At 41.5% G+C, this 25730-nt stretch overlaps 1 protein-coding gene across 3 annotated transcripts in view; it reads right to left on the reverse strand.

Annotated features, from left to right (window-relative positions):
• Positions 1 to 1133: 1133 nt before the first annotated feature.
• The window catches only part of ate1 (arginyltransferase 1), a 51918-nt gene continuing 27321 nt past the window's right edge, over positions 1134 to 25730 (reverse strand). For all 3 annotated transcript variants that reach the window (XM_079249352.1, XM_079249351.1, XM_079249350.1), the window contains 4 exons: positions 24938 to 25119; positions 21231 to 21330; positions 9469 to 9589; positions 1134 to 1837 (listed from right to left, as the gene is read on the reverse strand). In XM_079249352.1, coding sequence (XP_079105478.1) covers positions 1659 to 1837; positions 9469 to 9589; positions 21231 to 21330; positions 24938 to 25119 — 582 coding nt within the window. In that variant the 3' untranslated portion in view covers positions 1134 to 1658. The remainder of the gene's footprint in view (positions 1838 to 9468; positions 9590 to 21230; positions 21331 to 24937; positions 25120 to 25730) is intronic.

Genomic DNA, 25730 nt, shown 5'->3' on the forward strand with positions numbered 1-25730 from the left:
TGCAAGAGTTCACCACACTATCTCCATCTTTCAATGCAGCTTCACAAGTTCAATACAAAAGCTCTGTTGCCTCATGGCTGTCTTTATTCCTCAGTGGACGGGATGTTACAGCAGCTCTATTTTGCCACATCAGTCTCCCCACATGATCTAAATTCAGTCATCACAACTCCAGTCAAATGTATGTGCACTATGCAAACCTAGCAACTATAGCATCTGCTCTATAGGCTGCATTTCTCCTTTTCAGACATATTTTGTGCAACTGTTCTTTGCCTCAGCCTACTTCTCATCTATTATTATTTATCATCATGATTTTTCCGGGCAAGTCCAAAGTTTTGTTGGTCTAATTTGTTGCCAATTTGACCACGTCCGCAGCCATCCCGATGCACGCAGTGAGAACGTTTTTATTTGTAAACACAGATATGGCTATCAAATGTTTCCTTGACATTAATATGAACTAAATACACTTCATGTTGCTTGTTTTAATTTGCAAAAAATGTTAGGACTGAGCCAAAGTGTGTGCATGAGGTCTGATTTTCACCTTTTTCTGAAAGAGGAAATGAAAAATGGCTGCAATTTCTGAATTACATTATTGTTGGTTCAGCTGGCTGAAAGCATTAAAACCCTTTTTTTTTTTTTTTGAAGCAAAGTTTACCATTTTCTCAGCAGATTAATATCTCAGGTCATTGCATGACTAATGTGGCTTGTATGTTTCAAGATATTTACTGTATTTCTGTTTACAGTCTACAGTTTCGAGGCAGACATCTGTCTGCTAACTGGAACTTGGCCGACTTTTGCCTGACTACGAGTAGAGCTGCTGCTGTTACCGTTCGGTGTGGAATTAAGAAACATTTACATTTGTGTTCTTCCAGATCACATATCGAACACCTGTTGTTGATGTCCAATTCCACAAGTCTAACTGTAGCGCTCATCACTGGGTGTGCATGTGTTGTTGGAGATATAAGCTTGCTACTGTATAAGTGAAGTTTTACACAGTTTATGCCAGCAAGAGAAATGACAGTGTATTTCCATTTTTGAACTGTCAGCAAGAGACAAGTCATCAAAGAGAGTATGCAACTCTTTTATTTGGTTTCAAGAAAAACAGAGTTAAAATGAAACAAAAAAGGTCAGTTTTTTTTTGTTTTAAATAAACTCAAGTGATAAAATCTTTACATTTTTGTGATGTAGTACATGACAGCTTGAAGTATTTTTTTTATCTAATATGAGCAAAGGAATTCAGACCCATTCCTGAAAGAAAATACACTTAAATATGGGATGTTGAAAGCTCATTTGATGCTCCGTCTCATTCACATCTCAATTCAAACAGTTTAAGGTGGTGCAAAAACACTTCAAAGTGGTGGATTCTCAAACTGCAAGAACACAACATTCAGGTAGTCAGTCAGTTTGAACAAAAAGAGAATGGATGATGGACAAAAACTAAGATAACTGAAGTATGCGTTTGTGTACACACATAAGATGGTTTTCTTTTGCGTTGTTGATGCGTATGTTGAGGTAAGCACAGTGAGACTACGGGAAGAGGCAGCAGTGATTTTACAACAGCCAAGAGACACAAAGACATACAGAGACAGAAAAAGACAAACATCGTGGGAAGTGTGTATTCCTTCATCTTGAAAGGTTGCAGTGGTAGAAACGCTCCACGTTTAGGAGCGATAGAGCAAGATCCTCTCAGCACAGTCCTGACCGACCAAGCTGGCATACTGCTGCACCTCCGTCTCGTCGCTGGATCCCTTACGTTTGCGGCTGTAGGCTGCGTAGGGCATGACTGTTCGTTTGTATAGCACCAGTGCTCGGCCCACGTCTTTCAGTGCTCGAGCGTCTCCTGGACAGAAACAGGCGCATATAAAAACATAATAAGCATCGGTGTAGACACATCCAACACATTAAACATTGTTTTCATTCTCCCCTGACGCATTTAGATTAACCTCTAAGTGACTTGGCAAAAACACACCATTATTCTGAAAAGCTGTTGTATGAGCACAAGGTAGCCCCCCCCTCCAAGAACTAATTCACCAAGACACTAAACATGGAGTCAGGATGGTGCGTGAGCAGTTTAGTTAGTTGTTCTTGTTTATGAGGTTCTGTACCCTGCTGGCTCACCAAACTTAGCCGTTCCTGTCATACGTTGCCAGCTCCCTTCACACCAGTAAAAAAAAACACAGCTAAGCTCAAAAGTGTGTACTCAGGAGCTAAAAATGATACTCTGGAGAGTGAAATGAAATATAAAGGGTTGAAAAAAAAGCTGACCCTTGCTCTGACACTAAAACCGCTGCCTCCAGGAGTGAAAGGCTGAGCCAAGCTGCTCACAGCTGGCATCAAGAGGACATTCAGGAGGACGGAACAGCAGGGAGCGCCAACATATCCCCAAAGTGCAAGAAAACAGCTATGAATGCACACTACAGATGAATGAATCCGTTTTCATCTTTAATTTCAACCATTACAAAATGCCTGAAACAAAAATCACAAATAAGAATAAATAAAATCATAACAACACTTAAATTCTTTTCTTTCTCAGTCATTCTGTTGTGGATTTGTTGGTGTGTTTAAGGTGAGGACGGCTGCATGGCTCCGATCTGGCCAACTGTAGTTGTCAGATGGCCTCACATTTGACTCTAGAATAAAGAAGAATTCCATAGCTGACTGCGGGATGCCCAAGCCAGAATGACAAATCCTCCACCAGCATGCATGACAGGTTTTTACGCTGATAAAACTGTTGGGTTTTTTTTTTGGTTTTTTTTTTAATGTATTATGACCAAACATCCTGATTTTCATCTTGTCACTTCCAAGCACATTGTTCCATTAGTCTTGTAGTTGCTTGAGTGCACCAAACCAAACCAAGCTGCCACCTTCCTTTTAACCTCTTCATCACAAAAGCTCCTTGTACAGAGAGCAGCGTGTTATACGTGTGATACAATCTTTGTACAAATCCTAACATGTAACATACCAAAATCACAGGCAGCAACTCAGCTTCACCAAGCATCAACAACCAAATGAATGTAGATATTCTCTCCTCCCATCATATACCATATTGGGTTTCACTTCTTTCTGGATCTGCTTGGTGTTTCCAAGGTGCATTTGAGGACTATCCCTATCTCCAGACAGATGATTTTTAGGTGTAAAACTGCCCATGGTTTGGTTTTTTTAGTTTTTATCTTTGTACTGTTACACATCAGACATTACTGATGCCTAACTATTTCAAGTTTCTCCTGTGTTCCACATGAACCCACTCTGGCACACAAACATCTCAATTCGGACTTGTGTAGTAATCTCAAAAGACTTGGTTTTCTTTTAGAGGCTAAGATCATACCCAAACTCGAGTACGTGTGAAGACGTGCTATATTTACTTTAGGCACATCAGGAGGCAGAAAAAACAGAGCTTGTGAAGAAGAGGTTAAAAGAGAGGATACAGTTCCTCCTGGCAATGCTTGCAAACAAGCCACACTAGCATCACTCACTGAGGCCTGGAGAGTTTTTTTGCAGTTTCTCTGAGCACTGCTGGGATTTCCACTCCCAGAAAGTCTGTCTTAAAATATTTTCTACTGATGAAGAACCTTTCTCATAGTAGAATGACGGACTCTGATTTGGTTGGTGACCTAATAACTCTATCCAGATTGATGGAGCAGCAATTATACTTTATTTTCACATGGCAGAAGTCACACATCCAGCTGCACTGCTATGGCACGATTTCAGATTGCACTAAAACTAAAAGTTTCAAATGATATTCATATTCCCATATTCCAGAGTTTAGGTAGCAATGCAGGAAGCAAACCTAACTATACACCACTGCCTTAAAAGCAAGAGGCGAGTGTGAGCATGAAGCCCTGAGGTTCCTTCGCTCTCCCATCCCCACAAAGACATTTTCATCCTTCGACTATAATTTTGCAACCACACTGGAGATTCATGTTTAATTTATTATTCTCATTTCCCTGCTTGGTAATGCCCTAACCACTGTGTTTCTCCTTCCTTCTCCAAAAACTGCTGAGTCATGCATTTGAAAAATAGTTGAAACAGACTTTTTAATGAAGAAAATCAGCAGTGTGACCAGTTTCACCAAGTGGGAAAATAAGTTTTAAGAGATATAAACATTCAGTGCAACTTCCATATGATCAGAATTTGTCTTTATGATAAAGTAATGGGACAAAAGTGAAAATATTTAGACATCTGATAGCGAAGTTTCCTGTGCGCGATGTGACTCTTTGTGTTCATCATCACGGTGACAGCCCACTTACAGCAGTCACCCAGAGTTGTAGTTGTCCTGATCGGTTGCCGGATGAAGATCTTATGGAGCACAGTGGACAGCAGCATGAAGCTTCAAGATGCTCTATTAACTGCAACTGTAACACTGAGCAGATGCCCCATCTCTCCCTCTTACTCTAGGAAATCCAAACATCCGCTTCTCACATAAACAACTTTCTTTTTCTTCTTCACTCATTTGGGCCTCCACCAGCGCCTCTTCTCATTTTGAATGGCTCTAGACCCCGTTCCCCATCAGGCCCACCGGACGTTCAGTGACACACCGCACTGGAGTTCAAGGGTCAGAGGGAAGAGGAGTGGTAAGGGTCGATCAGGGAGTAAGAGGGTCAGGGCTGAGGCTAGAGGCCTTGACACCTCGCCACACTCCTCTCTCTTTTCCTTTCCACCTCTAACTTTCACAGCACTTGCTTAACACCAGATGCTGCTCAAAGGCCAACTATCGGGTTATGGCCACTTCCTAAGATCAACTGCTGCAAACTAAAACTGGGGCTTATGTTTGTAAAGGAAAAGGCCAAGATGGTGTTGTAGTGTGATGAATGCTTTTTGACTGGGAGACCTGGATTCAAGCCCTTGTGTTAGCAGCTGAAAGCAAGACACTGAATATCCCAGGCCCACCAGGCATTTTGCCCCCATGAAAAATAAAAGAAACAGACTCGTCTTTAATTGTGGAAAGGCTTTCATGGTCATTGTTGTCATTAAAATAAGAGGAAACATTCTTTCAGGGTTGCAAAAGAGCAAGTGGGAAGAAAGTTCAGCTGCATAATATTATTGTCCAACAATCAGCAAAGGAGATCACTGCATCTCCCCTCCACTATAAGGCTGAGGAGGAGAAGGCCGAGAGATGAGCAAAGTGGTCCAACAGTGAGGCAAGTTAAAAAAATGTAAACTGTGCAGGATAAAAATATATCAAGGAAGTCAGGTGCAATGAGTGTAATGGGTTTGTGCCACCAACATAGTAATACCATCGACACACTTTGCACTAAAAGCACACTGTGGTTCTCTGTCACTCTGCATAACACTGTGTGTGTCAGAGATGCATTGTGACTTATCAAATGGCATTGTATAAATGGTTGCATAGTGTATATGTAATATCCAGTTTTGTACATATGGTTGGCGCCTGCCTGATGCACTTAATGTCCATCTGCAGACTACACAGGTTACAGAATTTTGCAGATGTTTATACTGTTGAGCGGCCGATGCCCCACCTTCTCTCCCCCTGTCAAACAAGCACTGATTGTGAGTGTGTAAGAGATGCTACGTATGTGCAGCACGCTGTATGTGTGTATGTTAGAGGTCACGCTGAGGCACTAAGGTTGTCACCATGTCCACAACAGCCATGTTATCAGTTTGAGGAGAGTTGTGTATGCTTTGGATTAGCTGTCTTTACACACTTCATTAGGAGACCACTGGAACATTCCCACTCTTGGCGAGGATTTGCGTTTGGGGAAAACTGTACAACAAACCTGTTTATTATTACCTTGTGACATATTGTGGCCCACCTGACATGAAACTTGCATGGCATAAAACAGTACACTGCAAATGCAAATGATTTGTCAGTTCTTTATCAACTTTAGTCTGCTAAAGTAATAAATCAAATAACATCCTTTAGATTATTTGAGTATTGAAGAAATATCATCTAATATATCATTAAACGTGTTGTTAACTCCCCCTGATCCTGTTTTGCCTCTTTAGAGAACTTACAGACAAGGATATTGATGAGCTGATGAACTGAAATTGCAAGAAGAATCATTTGTCTTTCTAATAAACACTGCTGCCTTATTTGTAATTTTGGAATAATACTGTTCAATCGATTTGGAAAATGGACACAGTCATCCCAGTATCCAAACTGGAAACAGTTAAGATATAGCCAACTGTCCACCAATGAGCATCTTTCCTGATGTTTCTGAAGTTGCTGAAAGGGGGTAAGAAAAGCTCTTCAATGAACATCTCAACAATGATCACGGCACTAAATCCAACGCAGTTTGGATTCCAGGCAAACGACGCTACAGAGTCTGAAACCAGTCTGGTCACTGAAGAGGTTAAACGTATGTTGGACAGGAATAGTTGTGTCGGAGCAGAATCATTTGACCCTGTAATCATGAGCTTCTTCTGTTTATTTTGCAGTTTTCCTTCTGATACCACCTGTGAATAAAGTCATATGTGGGTCACAGGAAAACAAATCCATGTGTGTTGACTGTCCAATCCTCCTTCACTGATGTCCCTACTGGTGTAGCTCAAGGGCCAGTTCTTGGTCCACTATTATTTTCATTGTACATTACTGATTTGCCAAATGTAATTTGCAAACGTATGCGGACGATGCTTCTATTTACATGAGCGCAAGAAGCTCTAAAAAAGATGTCCAATATTCCCACCTGTGTTATGGTTCATGTTGATAAATGGCTTTCTAAATCCTGTCTGTTACAGAACACCAAAAATACTTTCTGTAGGATGTTCACTAAACAGCCAGTGAAAAGACTGTGGTGTCTTTTTGAGAAGTGAGGAACTCAAAATTGTAAACCAATTGAAGTATCTTGGTGGAACACTGGATTCTAAAAGATTAATATTGTGTCATACAAAGCTAAATTTACCCTGGATCATTTTAAACAGATTAGACCATTTATAACACTTGGCGCCGCTAGAACATTCCTACACTATATGATCCTCTCACTACAGAGAAATATTTCACCAGCTTGTTCCTAACAGGTGTGATTCCTGGCATAAATATGCACTGTCTAAGTTAAATATAAATAAAAAAAAATAAAAAAAATTTAATTGAATAAGTTTAGGTTAAGTTCAAATAAAAATTCAAATAAAAATAAAATAAAGTAATATAATTAAATTAAATTATTCTATATAATGCTTAGTCCAATTAAGGGTTTCAAGGTAGTTGCAGCTATCTGCAGTAAATAGAATATTTCTTCCAATTCTTAAAAGAAAAAATAAGCTGTTAATATGCTTACTGACCAAATTTGAGGCAAAAATAATGTTAGTAAACAGATCTAAATAGATAAATAAGGAGGTACTTCACTGATGTTTCACCAACAATGTTTCTTGTTACTCAGCAGAGTCTCATGCAGCATGATTCAAAATCAGACAAACTTTGACCTAATCATTTACTTCCGGTGCCAAATAAATAAAACTGCCACAAATTCCCAAATCATTGTATGCAGTCAGGAAACTGTCTTCACAGAAAACGACAAAGGGTAGACTGACCTGGTAACTGACCGACCACTGTTTGAGATGACAGACACCCCCACCCCCCCATTTTTCTGGCAGAGCCCTTCTTTTTCTGCAGCTCGACTGTGCAACTTGGCAGCAGTACTGAGAGTTAACCAGCTAGCACTGACTTGTAATGACACTGCGTTTGGACGGCAGCGACTGAAATAATGCTCAGGCCCGTCCAACACCAACAGTCCAGGCAGGAATGGAGGCACCGTAAGAACCACAAACATGCTAAAGTACACACACACACAGTGAAAATCAAACACTCAGAGACCTTTTGTACTCAGTTATTTTTGCTTGTTCAGGAATTATTGGCAATATTGGCAAGAAAAGGTCTGACCTACCACTGGCTAATAATAATACCAATAATGGATTTGATTTATATTGCACTTTTACTGCTAAAGGCACTCAATGCACATGTAGCTTACCTCGCTCACACTTGGAGATGGTAAGTTACACGTGTAGCCACAGCTGCCCTGTTGCTCAGAATGACTTACTGTAACCTTTACTGTTCCACAAGACCTGAGGAAGCCTCTGTCTCAACGCACTGTTGCTTAATATTTATTAGTTCGTCTTTACGATGATAGATATTATTGATCAAAGCATTTCCATTTCATGTAATTATTTAGCTTTACTAGAGTTTTAGGAATTATCTTGAACTGAAAACCACTAAAACTAAAAAAAAAAACCATGTTGTTCTACATTCCTCTTTTTTGAAGCGGTTTATTGGGTATCTGTCAATCAAAAGGACACGCAACTAATTAATGCCTCACTTCGAGATTAAATTACTTCTAACCCGAGGAGTTAGAAAATAGATCACTCCCCCAAAGTTGTCATGAAGTTTTAACATGGTGGTCTCTGGGGATTTGCTCCGTTTTGGTGCCCCTTCTGGATGAGAGGGGAACTGCAAATTTTGGCACTTCCACATAGGCTTCACTTTTAACCACCAGAGGCTGCCGCTTGCTCTTGACGGACAGGTTACAACAGGTAAATGCTGATGGAACTCTGCTGTGAAATATAGCAGCAGCAGGGTACTTTGAGGAGATGTGAGTTCTCCTTTGTTCACTTTGTTCGCGAATGAGTTCAGAAACCATCAGGTAAACAGTTTTATCATCAAATCCTGTCATAAAACTCTTAGTTTATGGATCTTTTTGTTCTCGTGACTTCCCCTCATTCTATGTAAGTGATATAAGCTATTTCACATCTTGGTGTGAAAAGAAAGCATCTCATTCAAAATACCAGTAAGACTGAGTAAATGATTTTTGATTCAACGGCAGTTAGATCTTCTGACCTTGTATTAATTGGATTGGAAATGGTCAAATTAAGCAAGTTAGCTCATATATGTACTTGGGCATCTGGACTGATAACTCACTAAGATGGAATTTTTTGTGTAGATTTCATATGGCCCTGTGATGGACTGGCAACCTCTCCAGGCTGTACCCTGCTTCTCGCCTGATGATTGCTGGGATAGGTTCCAGCTTCCCTGCGACCCTTCATTGAATTGGATTAGGTGGAATAGAAAGGAATAGTTCATTCATTTGTTTATGTGCCAAATTGCCTCAAAGACTGCACTTTTCACAAAGACTCAGATCATTTGGTGTGAGCGTGAAGATTATGGTGACTTGCCAGTGATAGTATGTTTAGATATGGGATGGCCGCCTGGTTTGAGTCTCAGCTTAAAAGAAGTTGACAATGTAAAAAATAGTTAAATCTGCCAAGAAGGGAATGGGTATTAAAAACTAGCAGTCCCTTCAATCCAGCTTGGATAATATCACAGTCAGCCTGGCTCAAAGAATGCAGAAGGATCCCTAGTATTTGCTTTCTGATTATTAACATGCAGTTATCTATGTGGTTTAATCTGTGTGGCTGATATTTGTTGTACTATGATTGCAGCACATTGTCCTTTACAAATTTTCCCTCGGGGACAATAAAGTTTATTGTGATTCTGATATCAAGTGTAGCACTGTGTAGTTGTACCTGCATCAGGGTCTTGGTTCAAACGAGCGTAGCGCGAGTTGTCAAGCTGGGGTACACATCGCTCTATCGGTACCCAGACATACGTTTCTGGGCACAGGAGGTCTGAAGGCCGGTACTGCCCCTAGAGAGAAGGCAGAGAAAGGGCATCTTTAACAAAGCATAAGGAAAATATTAAATAAAATATTAAAAACATAAAATCCATGTGAAGTTGTCTTAAAACATCATCTAGTATTAGTAGATACATGTTATTTTGTAAACTTGCTAAATTCATTTAAAGACATTAAATATCTTGTTGAAACCATTTCCCACACATTATTGACCCTTTGTAATTAAGGTCGGACACATTGTAAACGAGACGGGGGTTGAAGCGTGGATCAAACTCCACTCTGCTCCGGCTCTTTGTTAAATCTCTGCCTCTCCATGTCAGGATTGTTGTCTGCAGTGTTGAGCAGGAAATGTAAACAAACTAGCATACTGCAAAGTGTGCTTGCGAAATGGGTACACGTCTGCATTTGACCTCACATTTCGGATGGAAAGTAAACCAAGCTGAACAAAAACAGCTGCAAGGCATAGAAAAAAAAAATGGGGAAGGGGTTGAATGAACAGAGAGGAGGGGAAAGAGACTCCATTATCAGGGACCTGTGTTCTATCACATGACTCCAAACAAATACAAACTGCTGAGAAAGCTCTGTAAACAAGCAGGCGCCTGAAACGGGCCTGCTGCACAACATCAACACACACCAATATTTACAGTTTATGTGACATTAAACTGTAGGACAAAGACTTCAGCATTTCTGCAACACACTTTTTTATACACAAATAAATTAAACAGAGAGCACAGTTGTCATATTAACTATAAATAAGCAAGACAAAGGAAATACCATCTGCAGGAAATATTGTTACACAAGTGCTCTGGCTATGACCCATCTGTCTGAGGGTCTGAATGGAAAAAATACAGCCTGTTTTCACATGCAGGATGGGATGCCATGTGAATGAAATGAGCTTTTAAAATTTAAAAAAAAAGTCCAAGTGTCTGCAAGGTGAAGTCCTGATACACATGAAAAGTCCTTTTACCTGTGTAAATAATACAGACGCCATTGTCGTGTTAGAGGAGAGGAAATCCAGAAATCCGAATAAACCAGAAAACACTAAAACGCTTTAAGTGCTTCTGCTAACAGATGGGTGGTGTGAAATGAACGGAATGTTTTGCATCCATGGCCGCGATGGACGCTCGCACTCATCGAATGCTCGCCGTGTCCCAACAACCTGCGGCTTTCCACAACACTGTCACCACAATTAGCTTCACGCTCTCACACTCTGCCTCACCTCTTTAGGCTCCCTCAGTAACAAGACACACCTTTAATACACAGAACACACACCTGTCCAGCTGCAAAGGCACTCTGAGACACATGCTTTTCTGCCACATGCAAACATAACAAGGATGTGAGTACTGGAAACCTTTAGGGTGGTAAAACATAAAAACATTCACGGAGAGGCGAACTGATAAGCATAAATTTAATAGAAAAAAAATGTACTTAAGTTTTTGTGTGTAATTGTTTCAGTCTGTATTTAAGAAAGAAGTGCATTCCTGATTACTCCAAGCCTATATTTTGTGTTTACAGACCAAAATGATATATCTGTCTTTGCTTTAAAGTTTCAGAAAGAGAGCTCAGTCTAACCAAAATCATACACATGGTCTGGCCATGGCACATGCACAATTCCTCAATTCTCCCCAGAAGAGAAGACAAGATAAAGAGGATAAGAGGACACAGCTTTTAGTGGTCTGGAGAGAAAATGGAGAGAAAAAAAAAAGGAGAAAAAGAAAAATTTGGTTGTCACCATCCATCTGTCAGCTCCTTTTCTTTACTGGACTGAATGTGAAGGCTGAGATCACAGCTGACTTTCTTTATCATCCCTCTTAGTTTTTCCATCCCCAGCTTGGCTAGAAGATCCTGTAATTCACAGGTGAGCTGCAGCTTCTGCCCATGTTTTCTTCTGCTTGTGATGAATTGCTCAAAACATCCGTCTTATCTTTTAACTATAATTTATACCAGCAGAAAATGCTGTAATCTAACCCTAAAACTTCAAATCTTTGGAGAAAAGATGGGCGGCAGAGTTTGCTGTTACATGTGCGAGTGAAAAGGTTTATTATTACAAATGCATGTTCTGGTTAGTCTGTAAGGTCACCAAACAGATTGAAGAGGCAACAGGAAGTATTTGATTGTCATCTTTTTGCCTATAATAAAAGCTTTTTATATTAATAAATTAATTAAGTCATTTTGGTTTGGTCCTCACTCCTCAGAAACTTCTAACCACTGAAAATCTCCCACTCAGACCAATCTGTCGCCATCCTTCCATCAATCGTTCCTTTCCACGCAGACATGTCCAAGCGGATATGAAGGTGACTGACAATCTCTGAAAGGCCCATTTAGAAAGAGAGATGGAGGATGAAAAGGGGGGTAAGGGAAAGAGAGACTCATGCACAAACTCCATCAGTTAGACTTGGCTGCCATCAGAGGTGTGGGGAATGAGAGGAAGATAGGATGGAGGACGGGGAGGGGGAGGAGAAAATTAGGTGCAGATGAGCGAAGGGATGGTATTTAACATCGCTGAGACATGAACTGAGGCGAGCTGATGGAAGTGATAGGAGCAGTTTGAGAGCCAGGATGGAGGGGCCCAGCACTGAGAAAGCCAGGGATGATGGAGCAATGCTTGGAAAGAGACAGAAATGGAGAGTAGGGTGTGTGTGTGTGTGTGTGTGGGGGGGGGGGGGGTTTAAGACAGGGCAACAAACAGATAGAGAATAGAAGAGATGGAAAATACATTTACGAGAGAGAGTGCTGCCATTTATCAGGTGTTTTCCACTGTGCTTGTTAATGAAAGAGCAGGACCCGGCCTGTGTAGGTTTTCCAGACGAACGTACGTTCGTACAAGAGAAGAAAATTAGGCAGACTCATCTGAATAACAAGCTGCCCTAGAGTAAACAATTAGGTCTGTACTAAATAAACATATATCCCCAGAGCCTGATGTGCAGTCACAGTGTTTTGCGCATGTACACTCACTCTTCACTGACACAGCATCACTCATTCTTTTTAGCCCACACAGACCTTCTGCACATAATGAAAGCAGGGGCCCTGCTGTCAGAGTGAACTTTATTACCAACTCAACGACTCAAACACTAACTGTCACCTTGCTCCTCCCCTTCATTTTGTACCCTTTGTCCCATTTCTGCCAACCGTTTCTCACTCACCTCGATGCGCTGAACAAAGCTTCAGGCCCATACCTATGATTTATATAAAAAGCAATTAATCAGACCCATAAATGGAGCGCTCTGTTGCAGCCAAGGAATCCTCGTGAAAATCGACACCTATTTCTCCTTCTGCTTCTTTTCTTCCTGCTACTCTGACAAGGAAGCAGACAAATGAGTTTGGTATGCGTAGATGCATCTTTTTATTTGTTAAAAAAAGACCGTTAACCAGAAATATCTTTCACTTCCACAGCTTGTTGAAAAACTGTTAGAGGCTGATTTAATTCATTAAAGATCAATTCACACAACACTGTCTGACACGTAAAAACGCCAGACCAGTCTGTCTCAGAACACGCAATCTGGATCAGAAAGAGAGAAGTTTTGGGTTTCTGGCAACAGTTACATGGATTTGTGGAGAATATTACTCCCAATATCATCCAACCCAGCACATGCTGAGGTTCAGCATGTTGCATCACAATCTTCTCTAGGATGAGATCACTTGGTGCACTGCAGCTTAACAGCAGTGCTATGAGTCACAGCAGCCTTACCACACCAAAAGACAGTAGATAAACGTAGGTGTCCTAGCAAGCAGGGTTGCCTGCATCCATCTGCATCATTTTACACAAACATCTGCTGCTGATTTCCTTCTCATATCTCCAGTTGCGTTTTCACGCACGGTCCTCCAGCTGAGGTATCGCTGTATGTTTGTGTTTGTACGAGTTAGTCACTGTGCACCATGACTGAATGCAGTCGCAATGAGTTTTTTTTCTAGGTAACACTATCAGTAGAGTTCAAATCTGTGCAGAAAGGAGCATTTAGGTATAGAGTAAGCGGTTGGTTAAGTGAACACCTAAGTTGGTTACTAAATATATATAGTTACTAGATCTTGCTTGGCTACAATAAAATAACAAGAAAAACAAAAAAGGAGCCTCTCTTCTAGAAGTGAGTAGAGCATGACCAGAATAGTAAATGTGCGAGGGTTACATATTGATCAAACTTACAGAAGAGAATGGAGGTTTGACCCATGTAGAAATAAGGTCACATTTATGGTCTTTTTGCAGTATGTTACTCATCTGGCCAAACACAGGACAAGCCTGAACCTAGAGAGCATACAAAGAGGACTAGAGTGACCCAAAGCCAGGCAGACCTAACCCGCTCTGGCCCAGGGCAGCACTCTGACCCAGGGTCACACTCAGCCAATCTTAGTGAAAAACTAATAAACAGGCCTGATCTCTAAATCCATACTAAACATACAGCTCTCACAATGCGCTCCCTCTGTCATCCTCAGTCTGTTACACACACATTTTACCTGACGAGAGCATGGCCATGGGGGCCTCTGGCTGCTGACGGACACACGTAAACACTGCAGCTCACAGAAACACGCCTATAGCAAGACAAATAACCCGAACGGCCAAGCAGGCTGGACAAACAGCATCACTGAAAGACACGTTCAAACAAACCAGGCTTCAGTGTATCGCCTCATACAGACGTACTTTCACCACTTCTGTCGCAATATGTACATAACATGCATGTATGTGTGCGTGTGTGTGTGTGTGTGTGTGTGTGTGAGGGTCCTGAAAGTGTCTGGGGTCTACATTTGACTAAATGTATGTTAACTGCGGCTGTTTAAACACTCGTGGCCCACCGAGGTCTTTTCCACTCTTCTCAACACATTACCACCGGATGACCTTCAAAAAAAAAAGCATCCAGGCTGGTAAGTCTTCCCCTTTGGGCCCCTCAGCAAAAACCTCACAATTCCTTCCACCCACCCCACTTCGTCCCAGCACTCCCTCGCCTGGCTATGCGTCACGGCTCCACAGATGACAGGTTAATGAGGAGAAAATATTTTTACAGGATCGCATTTCGACAAAGCCCTGAGAACCAATGGCAGCACTTTTATGGGCATCAGCTCACAGACTGGGCACTTTTGTCTCTTTATCTCCTTTGGTCTTTATGGGCAAGGCTATGCCTGTCTGACGCAGACCACAGCTTACTGACTTGCAGACTCTTAATCTCGGTCTTGAAACACCACCTCAAGCTTCTAACTCCAACACCTCCACCCACACTAAGCCCGAGAGTCTCAGAGCTTATCGAAGATCTGAATGCATTCCCTTGCCGAACAGAAAGCAGGCCTTTCAGACAAAGAGGCTCTGCTGCAGAAGGTTTGAAAATAAATATTGGAGAAGTTAATGGCAAGGCAAACACCTCAAGCTGGCAACCAGAGGGTTCTGGATCTGCTCAGTGTGACACCGACTCCAAACTCTCACTTGTGCCCTGCTGACCTGCAGATCTCCTCCTACCACAAGCAGTAAGGCAGAATTGCCTGACCCCGACCCCTTGAACTCTGCGCCCTTGTACCCTCACCCTGTCAGCGCTCCTCCTAGGAGGTGCCAAGCAGCAGCTGCACCCCCCCCAACCATGCTGCAACCTGTTAATGATTTGTTAAAAACACAACTGTGGCAAGACAGAAAGGAGAAAAAAATAGATGATGAGGCATTAAAGAGAAGAGAAATTACCAAAAAAAAAAAAAAAAAAAAAAAAAAAAAAAAAAAAGTTTAAACAAATGTTTCTGCTGAGTGGGGCTCTGTTGGTGGTCTCCTGTCGAGCTAAATCAAACAACGCCATTTCTGTCAGAATCTGCAATTTTAGACAGGGGGAGGGGAAGCTTGAAGGCAGCAAAAGAGCTGCGCTTTGGCTTATAAATTTTATAGAGAGGTTAAAACTGGGCCTGGTTGGGTTTGAGATTATTGTGATGGGCGCTGAAGCTTAATAGCTTTGCCAGAGGATCCAATAGCGGAGGCTTAACACAAGAACACCTTCGCAAAACCAACTGAATATCCATCTTCAACTAAAGAAAAGAAACACGGGGGTGCATTTCGCACTGCACTTACTTCGGTCATGTGACTTGCTGCGTTTTTGCATCTATGTGGGATCCACAATACTGCAAAACTTACAATCAGCTCAACCTGTAAGCCTTGTAATAACATAAGTTTAAATGTAGAAAGGATGTGATTGTGTGTGTTTTATCTCCGAATGGAATCAGTTGAAAGTTTCTTCAGACACTATCAATCTTTCATCCCAGCCAGCATGATGGTGGCTGCTTTTAGGAACTGTTGCTGACAGAAGAAAAGACACAAAAAAAAAAAAAGAGTGGAAATGAAGAAAAGTGGGTGACTGTACTGTGCCTGAACTTGTAGCGTCTCATGAGCAGTTCCAGCTTAATGCTACAGTTCACAGTAAACCTTTTCAATATGACTATATCAAACTATATCAGCTGCATGACATTTATGTCAGAAGCACAATAGTAATAAACAAAAAAATACATAAATTTTTTTTAAAAAAGCCCTCATGCAAAAGTCCACAACTTCCGACAAAATAAGCAGCATAGTTGTTGCACAGTTTACAGGAATGAGGGCCTCACTGGGAAACACCCACCACTGGGTGCCTCAGGTTCACTCTCCTTCACTCTCAATCCGCCCAGATGTTCAACAAGTGACACACAGAATGTGAGGTCACACACGTACACATAACACGCTGTCTGACTGAGGCCCCTTGAGTGAAAATAACATGCATGCAGAGTCTTGATAGCTGTGCTTCGGAGCCTTTAATCATGTCACAACCTGCCACTGCCTACCTGGGAAAGAAGCCAGACCGTTTCAAAGCTGATTCATTGCATTAATATACATTCCAGCCTAAGGATGACACAATAATTTATTTTCAGACAAACTATTTCACAATTAAGGGTAAAGGGAATCTTCAAAATAGATCAGTGTTAAGGTCTGAGTGTGAAGCGCATGCCTTTAATTAGAGGCACAAGGTCATTTCTAATTGATGTCATGTGCGCCAACCTCCTAAAGCAGGTGACAAAAAAGCCTGAAGGTGGAGGATGATTAATGCGAGCAGCATAACTGCAGCTACCACCAAGTTCTTTCATCAGTCATACACTAATGAACTTTTGCACACAGTGGCTGACGCCTTGATGGATTCGTTTCAGGTCCCGTGCATTCAGAGGCCTTGGCTGTGTGGAAAAGTGCTGGTTGTTAGGAGAAAAACTGACCAGCTCTCTTGGCTGTGTTTATTTGTGCAGCTCCTCCTCTGTGAGGAGGAGCTGCTCTGAAAGAAAACGGAGGAAAACGGAGGTGCAGCTGCCGCAAAAAGGGCTCTTTAAAAGTCAGCAAAGTACCGCCGGAGAACGAATAATCCTTTTCATCTTGCCTCCTTTTCTCATTTGGCACACATTTTGTCACTATTTTTTTTTCTCCCTCCATCTGTCCTCTTCCTCCTCTTTTCACTCATTTTACTAACTCCTTCTTTCTTCTTCGCCTCTGTGGAAAATTTAATGGTTTCCTGGGCTCAGAGTGAGACATTCTTTCACTGAACAATAATAACAAGAGTAAGAGCCACTTCATTTAACTCCGTCAGTCCCTCGCCAACGGGGTATAACCGGGAATTTTGTTACTGTGTGTGTGATGTGAATCTATGCCTCACTTCAACGGTCCTCAAAAATCTTAAGACCAGGTACTAGATAGGTAAAGCCAAGTGGGGGAACGCCTCGTTTATAATCAGAGACTGCTTATTCAATACTTACAAAAGGAAAGGCGTTTGCAGATGCATACTCGCCTCAGGACAGAAATAGAGGTTAAAAGAAAAAGAAAAAAAAAAAACTGGCGAGAGCATCAAGTGGAAAAAAAATTAAATGAAACTTGCAAACTTTGGATGATGCTGTTATTTCATAATTGCATCTTTTATTAGGGTTAAATACTAAGTTGTTGAGCACATCTAAGTACTTGTTTTTCTAAAAGGGTTATTTGTACAACAAGCCCCCCCGCTCCCGCATCACTGGATGTACACTTTTTGTTTGTTTGCATCTAACCACAGCTGACCAAGATAAATATTCTCTATAAAATGCAGCGGGAATATTGTAAAGACCAAGAATCTAGTGTGCACAAAGTTCCCACTTGACTGTCTGAGTCATGAAAGCCATAAAATTCAAATGACTTTTAGCTTTATCACATGAGAGGCATCAGGAAAAAAGGGGAGTGGCAGAAGGGCCAAGAACTCTGGTCTCATTTAGCCTCCAACAGCTTCACCTTCTGCTCTCCGCAGCTCAGCATCAGAGGGCTAGGGGTGGCTGCAGAACCAGGGACAGAAGCCAAGGGCAGGGTGTCACGTCAAATCCTGAACCCACCAGCCAAAGTAGCAAGACTCTGTGGGACGTTCAGTCCCAGCTTTGAGAACAAAGGAGAGGGTCTGACACTGGCAAGGCAGGCCCCCCCTGTTCCTGGCTGGACTTCAAGTCTTCTAAGGACCTTTAAAGGCTGCTCTACATGACCATGTCCTGCCTCTGGCAGCGCTAAGAAGTGGTCAGTTCATCTCACAGGAGGTTGTTCCTCCCTAGGCAATCAGAGATGTGACCTAAGAGAAAGGCTTCTCCTCCCACCCAGACCTCAAGAGTAGAAAAACAACTGAAATACAGACATATATACACATCCAGCAACAGGATACGATGACACATAACAGAGGGGGTAGATTGGTAATGGATAAAGGTGCTACACATTTCTAGTTATAAAACCTACATGTCTATGAACAAAATGTAGGATTAGCATTAAAGCTTTTTCACACTTTGACAACAGTCTGTCCCATAAACCTTGTGGATTTTCTAGTTTTCAGTGAATATTAGAACTGTGCAAAATTTCAGACAAAAATTTGTTTGAAGGTTCCCTAACTTTTTTCTGATTTAGTGAAATAACATTTCAGTGTCATTCAGGTCATCTCATCATTGACAAAAGTACACTGAAATTACAATGTCTGCAGACAAGGTTCAGATGCTTAGATGGAATCCTCTGGCACAGTCAAAACTTTTCTTTAAGCCTTTTACTGTCTAAATCAATTCTTTTATAGGCGACGTGATCTTAAAAAGTAACCTCACATGGAACAAACTCCTAAAATATGTTAAAAAAAAACCAATTTAAAAAAATGTAAAAAATTCATTAATCTGTCTCTGAAGCTTAAATAATTATGAAAAATGAATAGCTTAGATGTTTGTCTTTTATGAAATGATTTCCCTCTGCACTATTTCTCATGGCCCTTAAAAATATCTTGTACATCTTAAAATTATTATTTCAATGTACAAATATTTTCATGTCACATCAGACCCATCGGGGAAAAGCTTCTTACTGTGCTGAGAACACTTGACAAATCATTACAACCACAGCATGCATTTCATCCATCACAGCCAATATGATGACATCTTAGTATTATTAATTACTTTTACATTTTTTCAGACACCTAACTTTGTTTTAGCTCACATTGCTTGGATGGAACGCTTAATGTTTTTAAACTTGTCCTTGAAAATTACGGTACAAGAGACTCCCTATAAGGAGTGTGAAGGGGACCAGAAGGGATGAGGTGGGTAACAGGCAGGGAGGGTGGGATGTTTGAGTGGTGTCCAACAGGGTTCAAGTGTCAGTGTTTTGGTCCTCAAAGAGGCAAGAAGCGGGCCTGGGATCCAGAAACCAGTGAAACTCCAACACCATAACAATGCAGTCTTGGTGATTTAAACAATGACCCAGTATGTCTGGGCATTAATGAATTACTGGCGCTCATATGCAAATCACACACCAGATCGGGACACTGCATGTGCTGAGAGTATGTTTGAGCACGGCTGCATTTGTTTAGGATTTTGAGAGTCCAAAGGTGGGAACTGGGCAACCTTCTCACCCTTGTTCTATGTTGCTCCCAATGGGTAAAAAGGAGAGAGAAGTGGGGAGCTTGTGAACACGACGCTGCAACGACAAACAAACCAGAAAAGATATGGGGGATGGGGTATTAAATGCCAGCAAGAGGAGGGGTAAGGTGCTGTGGTAACAGCGTGAGCTCTCAGCAAAACATTATGATCAAGATTCAACATGCAGACACATAAACAGGACGAACACACTCGAGTATTCAAAGCACACACACACCCAAGCTGAGAAATTGGGCAAAGCCTTATGCAAACCCCAAAGCAAGATGTAAATGGATATATTAAAAAAAAAAAAAAGTTTGGCACTTTGCCATAATCCTCAACAAGACATCAGTCGGTCATGGACACGAACAAGGTCTGGGAAGATCTGAATGAAACGACAGAGAAGAAGGAATTAGGAGATGAAAGAGAAAGAGGAGTGAATGGGGAATCTTAGCCAAACTAATAGACTTGGAAAGACTGTTTTCTTCCACTCTCCTCAAGCTATAGATCTTTAACTGGTGTTTAGCCCAAATGTGAGCATGTTTGTGAGTAGTGGCTGCTGTGGGATGTGTCCACATGAATTATGGATCAGTGTGAACGTTTCTACACTAAGTCAAATCAAAATGGCAGCATATATGTTAGCAGAAGAGAAGAGATTTCAGAGAAAGGATGGATTTCTTGTTTTGTTTCACACTGGCTTCCATCCCAACAGACACACCGATGGTAAATGGACTGTACTCTTCTCATCTGGACCACTCACAGCGCTTTAACACGACATGTCACAGTCGCCCATTCACACTCTCATACAGCACCTCCACATATTCTATACTAAGTGCTTTTGCTCTATCACACACACATTCATACTCTGATAAACTCATCTTGCCCAAGGACATGTTGGCATGTATTCAGGGGAAGCCTGGAATCGAACCACCAACCTTCAGGTTGGTAAACGACTGCGACGTGTTCATGTTATTGTCAAAGCGTCCTGGATATGAATTACAAAACTGGTTTTATGTATAGATAGCTCATTTTAAACTATAATAATGAATGAAAGCTTCTGCAGGGATTGATGAAGGACAGACAGATGAGAAAATAAGTGAAAATATTTTCTTATATCGTCGATGCATGTTTGTCTTATCAGCTATTTTACAATATATATCAGCATGTTTGATCTGAACCCTGAAAACGGACATCGGCAGCTGCCATGACTGAATCGCTCTGAAACAGCAGTGATCCAACTGGAAGCAATGAAGATGAAATGGTGAGTGTAAAAGTGTGTTTGAGGGCCTTGAAATGACCTGAAACTACGATTGACCTATTTATTCTGGCTGAAGAGTTTATGTGGAGGATTTTTATCCAGTTTGGACTTTTAAACCAGTTAAAATCAGAACATAAACTGCATAAAAACATGAGTATGATATTTGAGGCGGTAGAACAAAATAGTCAACTGTAGTGGATCATAAAGCATTGAAACAGTTCAGTCAGATTAATGCTGAGCAGTTGATGAAAATGATTAAACTCCTACAATGGAACAGCAGAGCTAAAGATTAGATTATCCACGCAACACATTTAAGACTCATTATACAACCATCTGCTTTCCTAACAGCCATCTTTATCTTTAAAACATTAAAAAAAAAACATAAGTAAACAAATAAATAAGAAGATTCACGGTTTAACTTCACATCAGTGAAAAACATCTTATCATTCAGGTTCAGATTCTTAGCAGGAGGGTTAATTCAGCTATCTGTGTGAAGATGAAAAGAGGAAAATGTGGTCTGATGATCTGCATACCTTATACCGCATCTTGGGGCAGGAGTGAATGTAAAAGCCCAGGTAGTAGTAGCACAGCTTGGGGGACTGTTTCTGCAGCTGCCTGGTGAAAGCGATCTCCCTGTGGCAGAAAATGTGCAAACACAGTTTTTTCAGAGCGCTGCTATGTGGAAAAGCACAAGTTTGATATATGATTGGCGTTACTGAACCCAATTCCTGCAGTATTTCTTCCTCTGAGTAAAATAAAAGCTAATATTAGAGGTTAGGTGTGTTTTGGCTGTAAATGCATGTAAAAGCAGTTTAGACTGAAGGAAGTCCACACCAACAGGGGTCAACCAGATCACATCAGAACTCTTAAATATGTTGATGATGGTTTTAATATCACCAACTGTGATAAGCACGACTGAATCAAAGTCTGGCGCTAGTTTGTGAACCGCTTTCAAACAAGCATCCTCACAGTTTTTAACACTGCCCAAGCTGAGGAAGGAAACACCTCCCTAAAGAAAATGCAGCTTTTCTTGGTCTTATAACTTTACACAAAAACAACTGCCTCCTCCCAACCAGCACCAAGTCCTCAGGCAAAATAAAAGAAAATAATCGGCCGTGAAAAGCAAAGGAGAGTACGTAAAATAAAGATTTAGAACTTGGAGGATTTATATACCTTCTTCAAATACAGTAAATGTCTTGCCTGCTTTATTTTTCCCTCAATACGTTCTTCCTTAATTGCATCCTTTTACTGAAAGCCTACCCCCCCCCCCCCCCCCCCCCGCCCCTTTCCTTCTGTCGTTTCTTTTGCTCTTCCATAACTAAATTCCAGCTCTGCTTTTTTTTTCTCCCCTCCCTTTTTGTTTCACTCTTCCTTCCACTGCTCTGTGCTTCAAGCGCTTAAAGGAAGAGGGAGAATTCCCTTTCTTCCAATACTTAAGAGAAGAGAAAGAGGTCTTAAATAAAATAGATGCACTGAAAAATAAGACGTGGGACAAAGCAAGCTGTGCGAGGGAGGGGGGGGGGAGACACAGGGAGGGGGAGAGAGCAGGAGAAGAATATAAAAGAGGAGGGTCAAGAAAGAGAAAGGGACGGAGAAGAGAGGCAGCTAGAGTGAGGTGCTAGAAGGTCACCCGCTTTCTGCCAGGTTCCTGGGTTCCCATCCCCTCATCACAAAAGGGCCCGGCAGGCCTGAATTGGAGGAGGGGGGGTCAAGGGACCCATTCACAAAAAGCCATGTTCCCCCCTTCACTTGAGGCCTTCGCACCCTGTCCTCCACCCCCATGGCAGCAGCTTGAGTCCGCCATTATCCCCTCTTCAGCCATCTGACACTCCAGCACAAGCCAATTATCAAGCCCTCTGCTCCGGCACAGCTTCCCTCATACTGATGTATGTACACACACACACACCCGCACACAAAGGGCCCGTAATGGCACATACCACGAGCTGCTTACTGCAGCTGAGTGGAAACATTTTATGAACAAAAACTAATACAAAACACTCTTAATGTATATTCCAAAGAAATAATCAGAAATACATTTATTTCAAAATCTGGTATTTGCAGTTTTTATATATAATATAATTTCCTCCCTTCTGCAGGTGCTTTAATCACCTTATTATTTCAAGAACAATATATACTAATATTTTTAAAAAATGGAGGGAATACCTTGTGAGCAAATGTTGAATATTTTGTAGAGAACTGGCAGAATACAACTTCATCAGGACATCTTAGAAGGAAATGATCCTGTTTAGGACACCAGCTGAGTTTGCTACACACAGGGCCTCAGGCACTTCTTTACTTCTCCTCCTCCTCTTGTCCTAAAGGCCGGTGGCAGAGAGAGCTACACTCCTGCACAAAAAGTTTCCTCAACATCCCCCTCTTCTGGTAAAGTCCTGAACTGCAACTGTTTCTGTATCGTAGTAACTCCTGCTTATTTTACATGGAAGTTTTTATTCAATATGGCTGAATTAAATCCAAATGTGCAATCTATAGGGGGTGAACAGTGTCTAAAATGAGAAAATATTTGCATAGGTTGCACATAGAGGAAGTGAGGACGCACATGCATTCTGTACAGGAGGCTTTGGACAGAGTCAGTGAGGTGAAGTCAACCCGAGTGTTCAGACCTGATCAAAGACTTGGGCTCTGGTGTCTGTAAACAAGTGGGAGGATTTCAATCAAGTTGAGGCCTACTCCACACACTCTCTGTTACTCTTGGATTCAGAACCTTAAAATAATAGAGATTGGGGGGGGGGGGCTGTGTACTTAGGATGACCAGGGACTTCCTTCTATATGAGCAGGAGCAAATATTCTGACCTCTGCTGTGCTGATCTAGTGCATTATTACATCCACACACATGCCTGAACGCTTAAAACTCTCAGCAAGAAAACTATACACACTGACAACAGAGCAGAGACCCCTCTATCCCCCTCATCTGTGAGGAATTATTTAAAAAAAGAAAAGCCTTTCTCGCGTTATTGTGTTACGTTTTACAGGAAACGCCAGATATGTGTGCCTGTGGAGTTCGTCTGCGTTCTCTTATTTCATCCTGGAAGAGAGAACTGTTGTCAGCTGAACCACAAACAGAGCGCTGCCGCAACCAATCAAGTGTGAAGAAAGACGCATTTTTCCTGACCTGAAGTATTATAGTGCTTATGGCATGGTATAGAATTTGAAAGAAAAGAAAAAAAAAAACTTGGGAAGAGGTGAAAAGAGCGAGAAGAGAGAAAGAGGTTGAGGGGAGGAGACTCATGACAGAACAGGAAGCGAGGAACGATCAAAGAACAAAGACATTAAGCGAGACAACAGAAAGACGTGAATGGTCAACATGAGGCGCCTCACTTTCTCCATTGCTAAGGAAGGAACTAAGGAACAACATGTTGCATTTCACAAATAATTTCACTATACGAGTTATTTTAAGACAAATTAGTAAAAAGTTATCAGCAGAAGTGAGTATATTTTTTGGCAAACTGTGTTGGATCGTTATCATGCTGGAATACAAGTCCTGTGCCGAGCTACAGGAGACGCCAAGTCATTTTACCAGCCAGTATTCTGGTTTATTTGCAGGCAGTTATGGTGCCATATATGATTTCCATCTGCCAAATACCATTTACACCCCAAATGCAAGATATTTCTCACTTTTGCCTCATAAATTGTGACATCATTTAGTTTAATTTCTGCTACCTGAGCTGTCAGACATGCTCAGATTTCTGCTGACACGGCAAATCTGAGGGACTGCAGGACAGTTAGACTTGTTCTATACTTTGTTACTACAGGTGAAATTTCACATCTCTATTTTGCAGATGAGGACCGACTATTGATCTGAAACTTGGAATATTCTGGTCTTGAGCATCTGGAAATCACAGACTACTATTGTTGCAGGGAATAAAGTGGAGCCAGGTTTGTTGCACAATAAAACAGCATAAATAAAACCCAGTATGACTTCTCCAAAGTATTGGTCTTTAACTGCGAATAAAGAAATAATGACTTTATTTGAGTAGTGATGCCATTTTAAATCATCTGACAAGTAATTTTGCACAAAAAATGGAGCCTTGTTAACAAAGACAGTGCAACATCAACTTTGCATCATTATACTAGTAAAATATAGTTTTTAAATATGATACACTCTCAATTAAGCAATACGTCATCAATCATCTGCTCCGTGATGCATCTAGTTTATTATCACCATAAGATTTTTTTAATATATATTTCAAAGCTTTGACTTGTTTGCATGCTTGAAACTAACCTGAGAGCAGAGTAGGAGCCTAAAGAGAGTGAGGCAAAGTCAGGGTGGTAGTACAGGTAGACGGAGGACACGCAGTTAGGCAAGATGTCAATCACTCCTACTGCCACAATGCGCCCGTCCAGCCAGTACTGCTGATGGAAGGAGCCGTACCCCACTTCAGGACCATCTGGAGAGTATTCTGCCTGGTGAAAGACGAGGACAGACATCATATAGAGAATTTAAACTACAGGAATTTGCTTGCGCAAATCACATATATGACATTAAAACAAAGGTTTCTTATATATTTAAAAAGATAATGCCTCCTCTCTGGCTCATTTCCTCTTCTTTAAACACACACACACCTGTATGATGTTGTATTATAGCCCTAGCATCTCCCTGGCAGGCCTCATGCATTGTGTGTGGGGGGTGTACAGTAGCCTCACATTCAGCCTGCTAATGGCTCCCAAATGTGGAGTGAAAGCTGGAGCAGGTAGGAGGAGCTGGGGCTGGGCAGTGTGAGGAACCAGCCACAGAAACACTTCAGGAGAGGACTTTTTAATAAAAGGCCCTGCATGAGCAGAGTCCATTTCACAATGCAGCGGTGGAGTGTTGCCAAGCCTTCTCCTATATGTCTGCGCCTGTGCTCTCCATGTGGCATGAAGGAATGTGGGTGTAGGTGTGCAGACGTGTGCTTTAGTCTACCCTGTTAACAAAACACTCAACATTTTTCTGGCCCACTGCGTTTCTCATGTTGATTCACACGCTGAGTTTTCAATCACCTTATAGGACTGCTTTTATCATACTGGCTTAATTC

Source organism: Telmatherina bonti (assembly GCF_933228915.1).
Source record: "Telmatherina bonti genome assembly, chromosome: 11".
In the NCBI taxonomy this organism is placed as follows: domain Eukaryota; kingdom Metazoa; phylum Chordata; class Actinopteri; order Atheriniformes; family Telmatherinidae; genus Telmatherina; species Telmatherina bonti.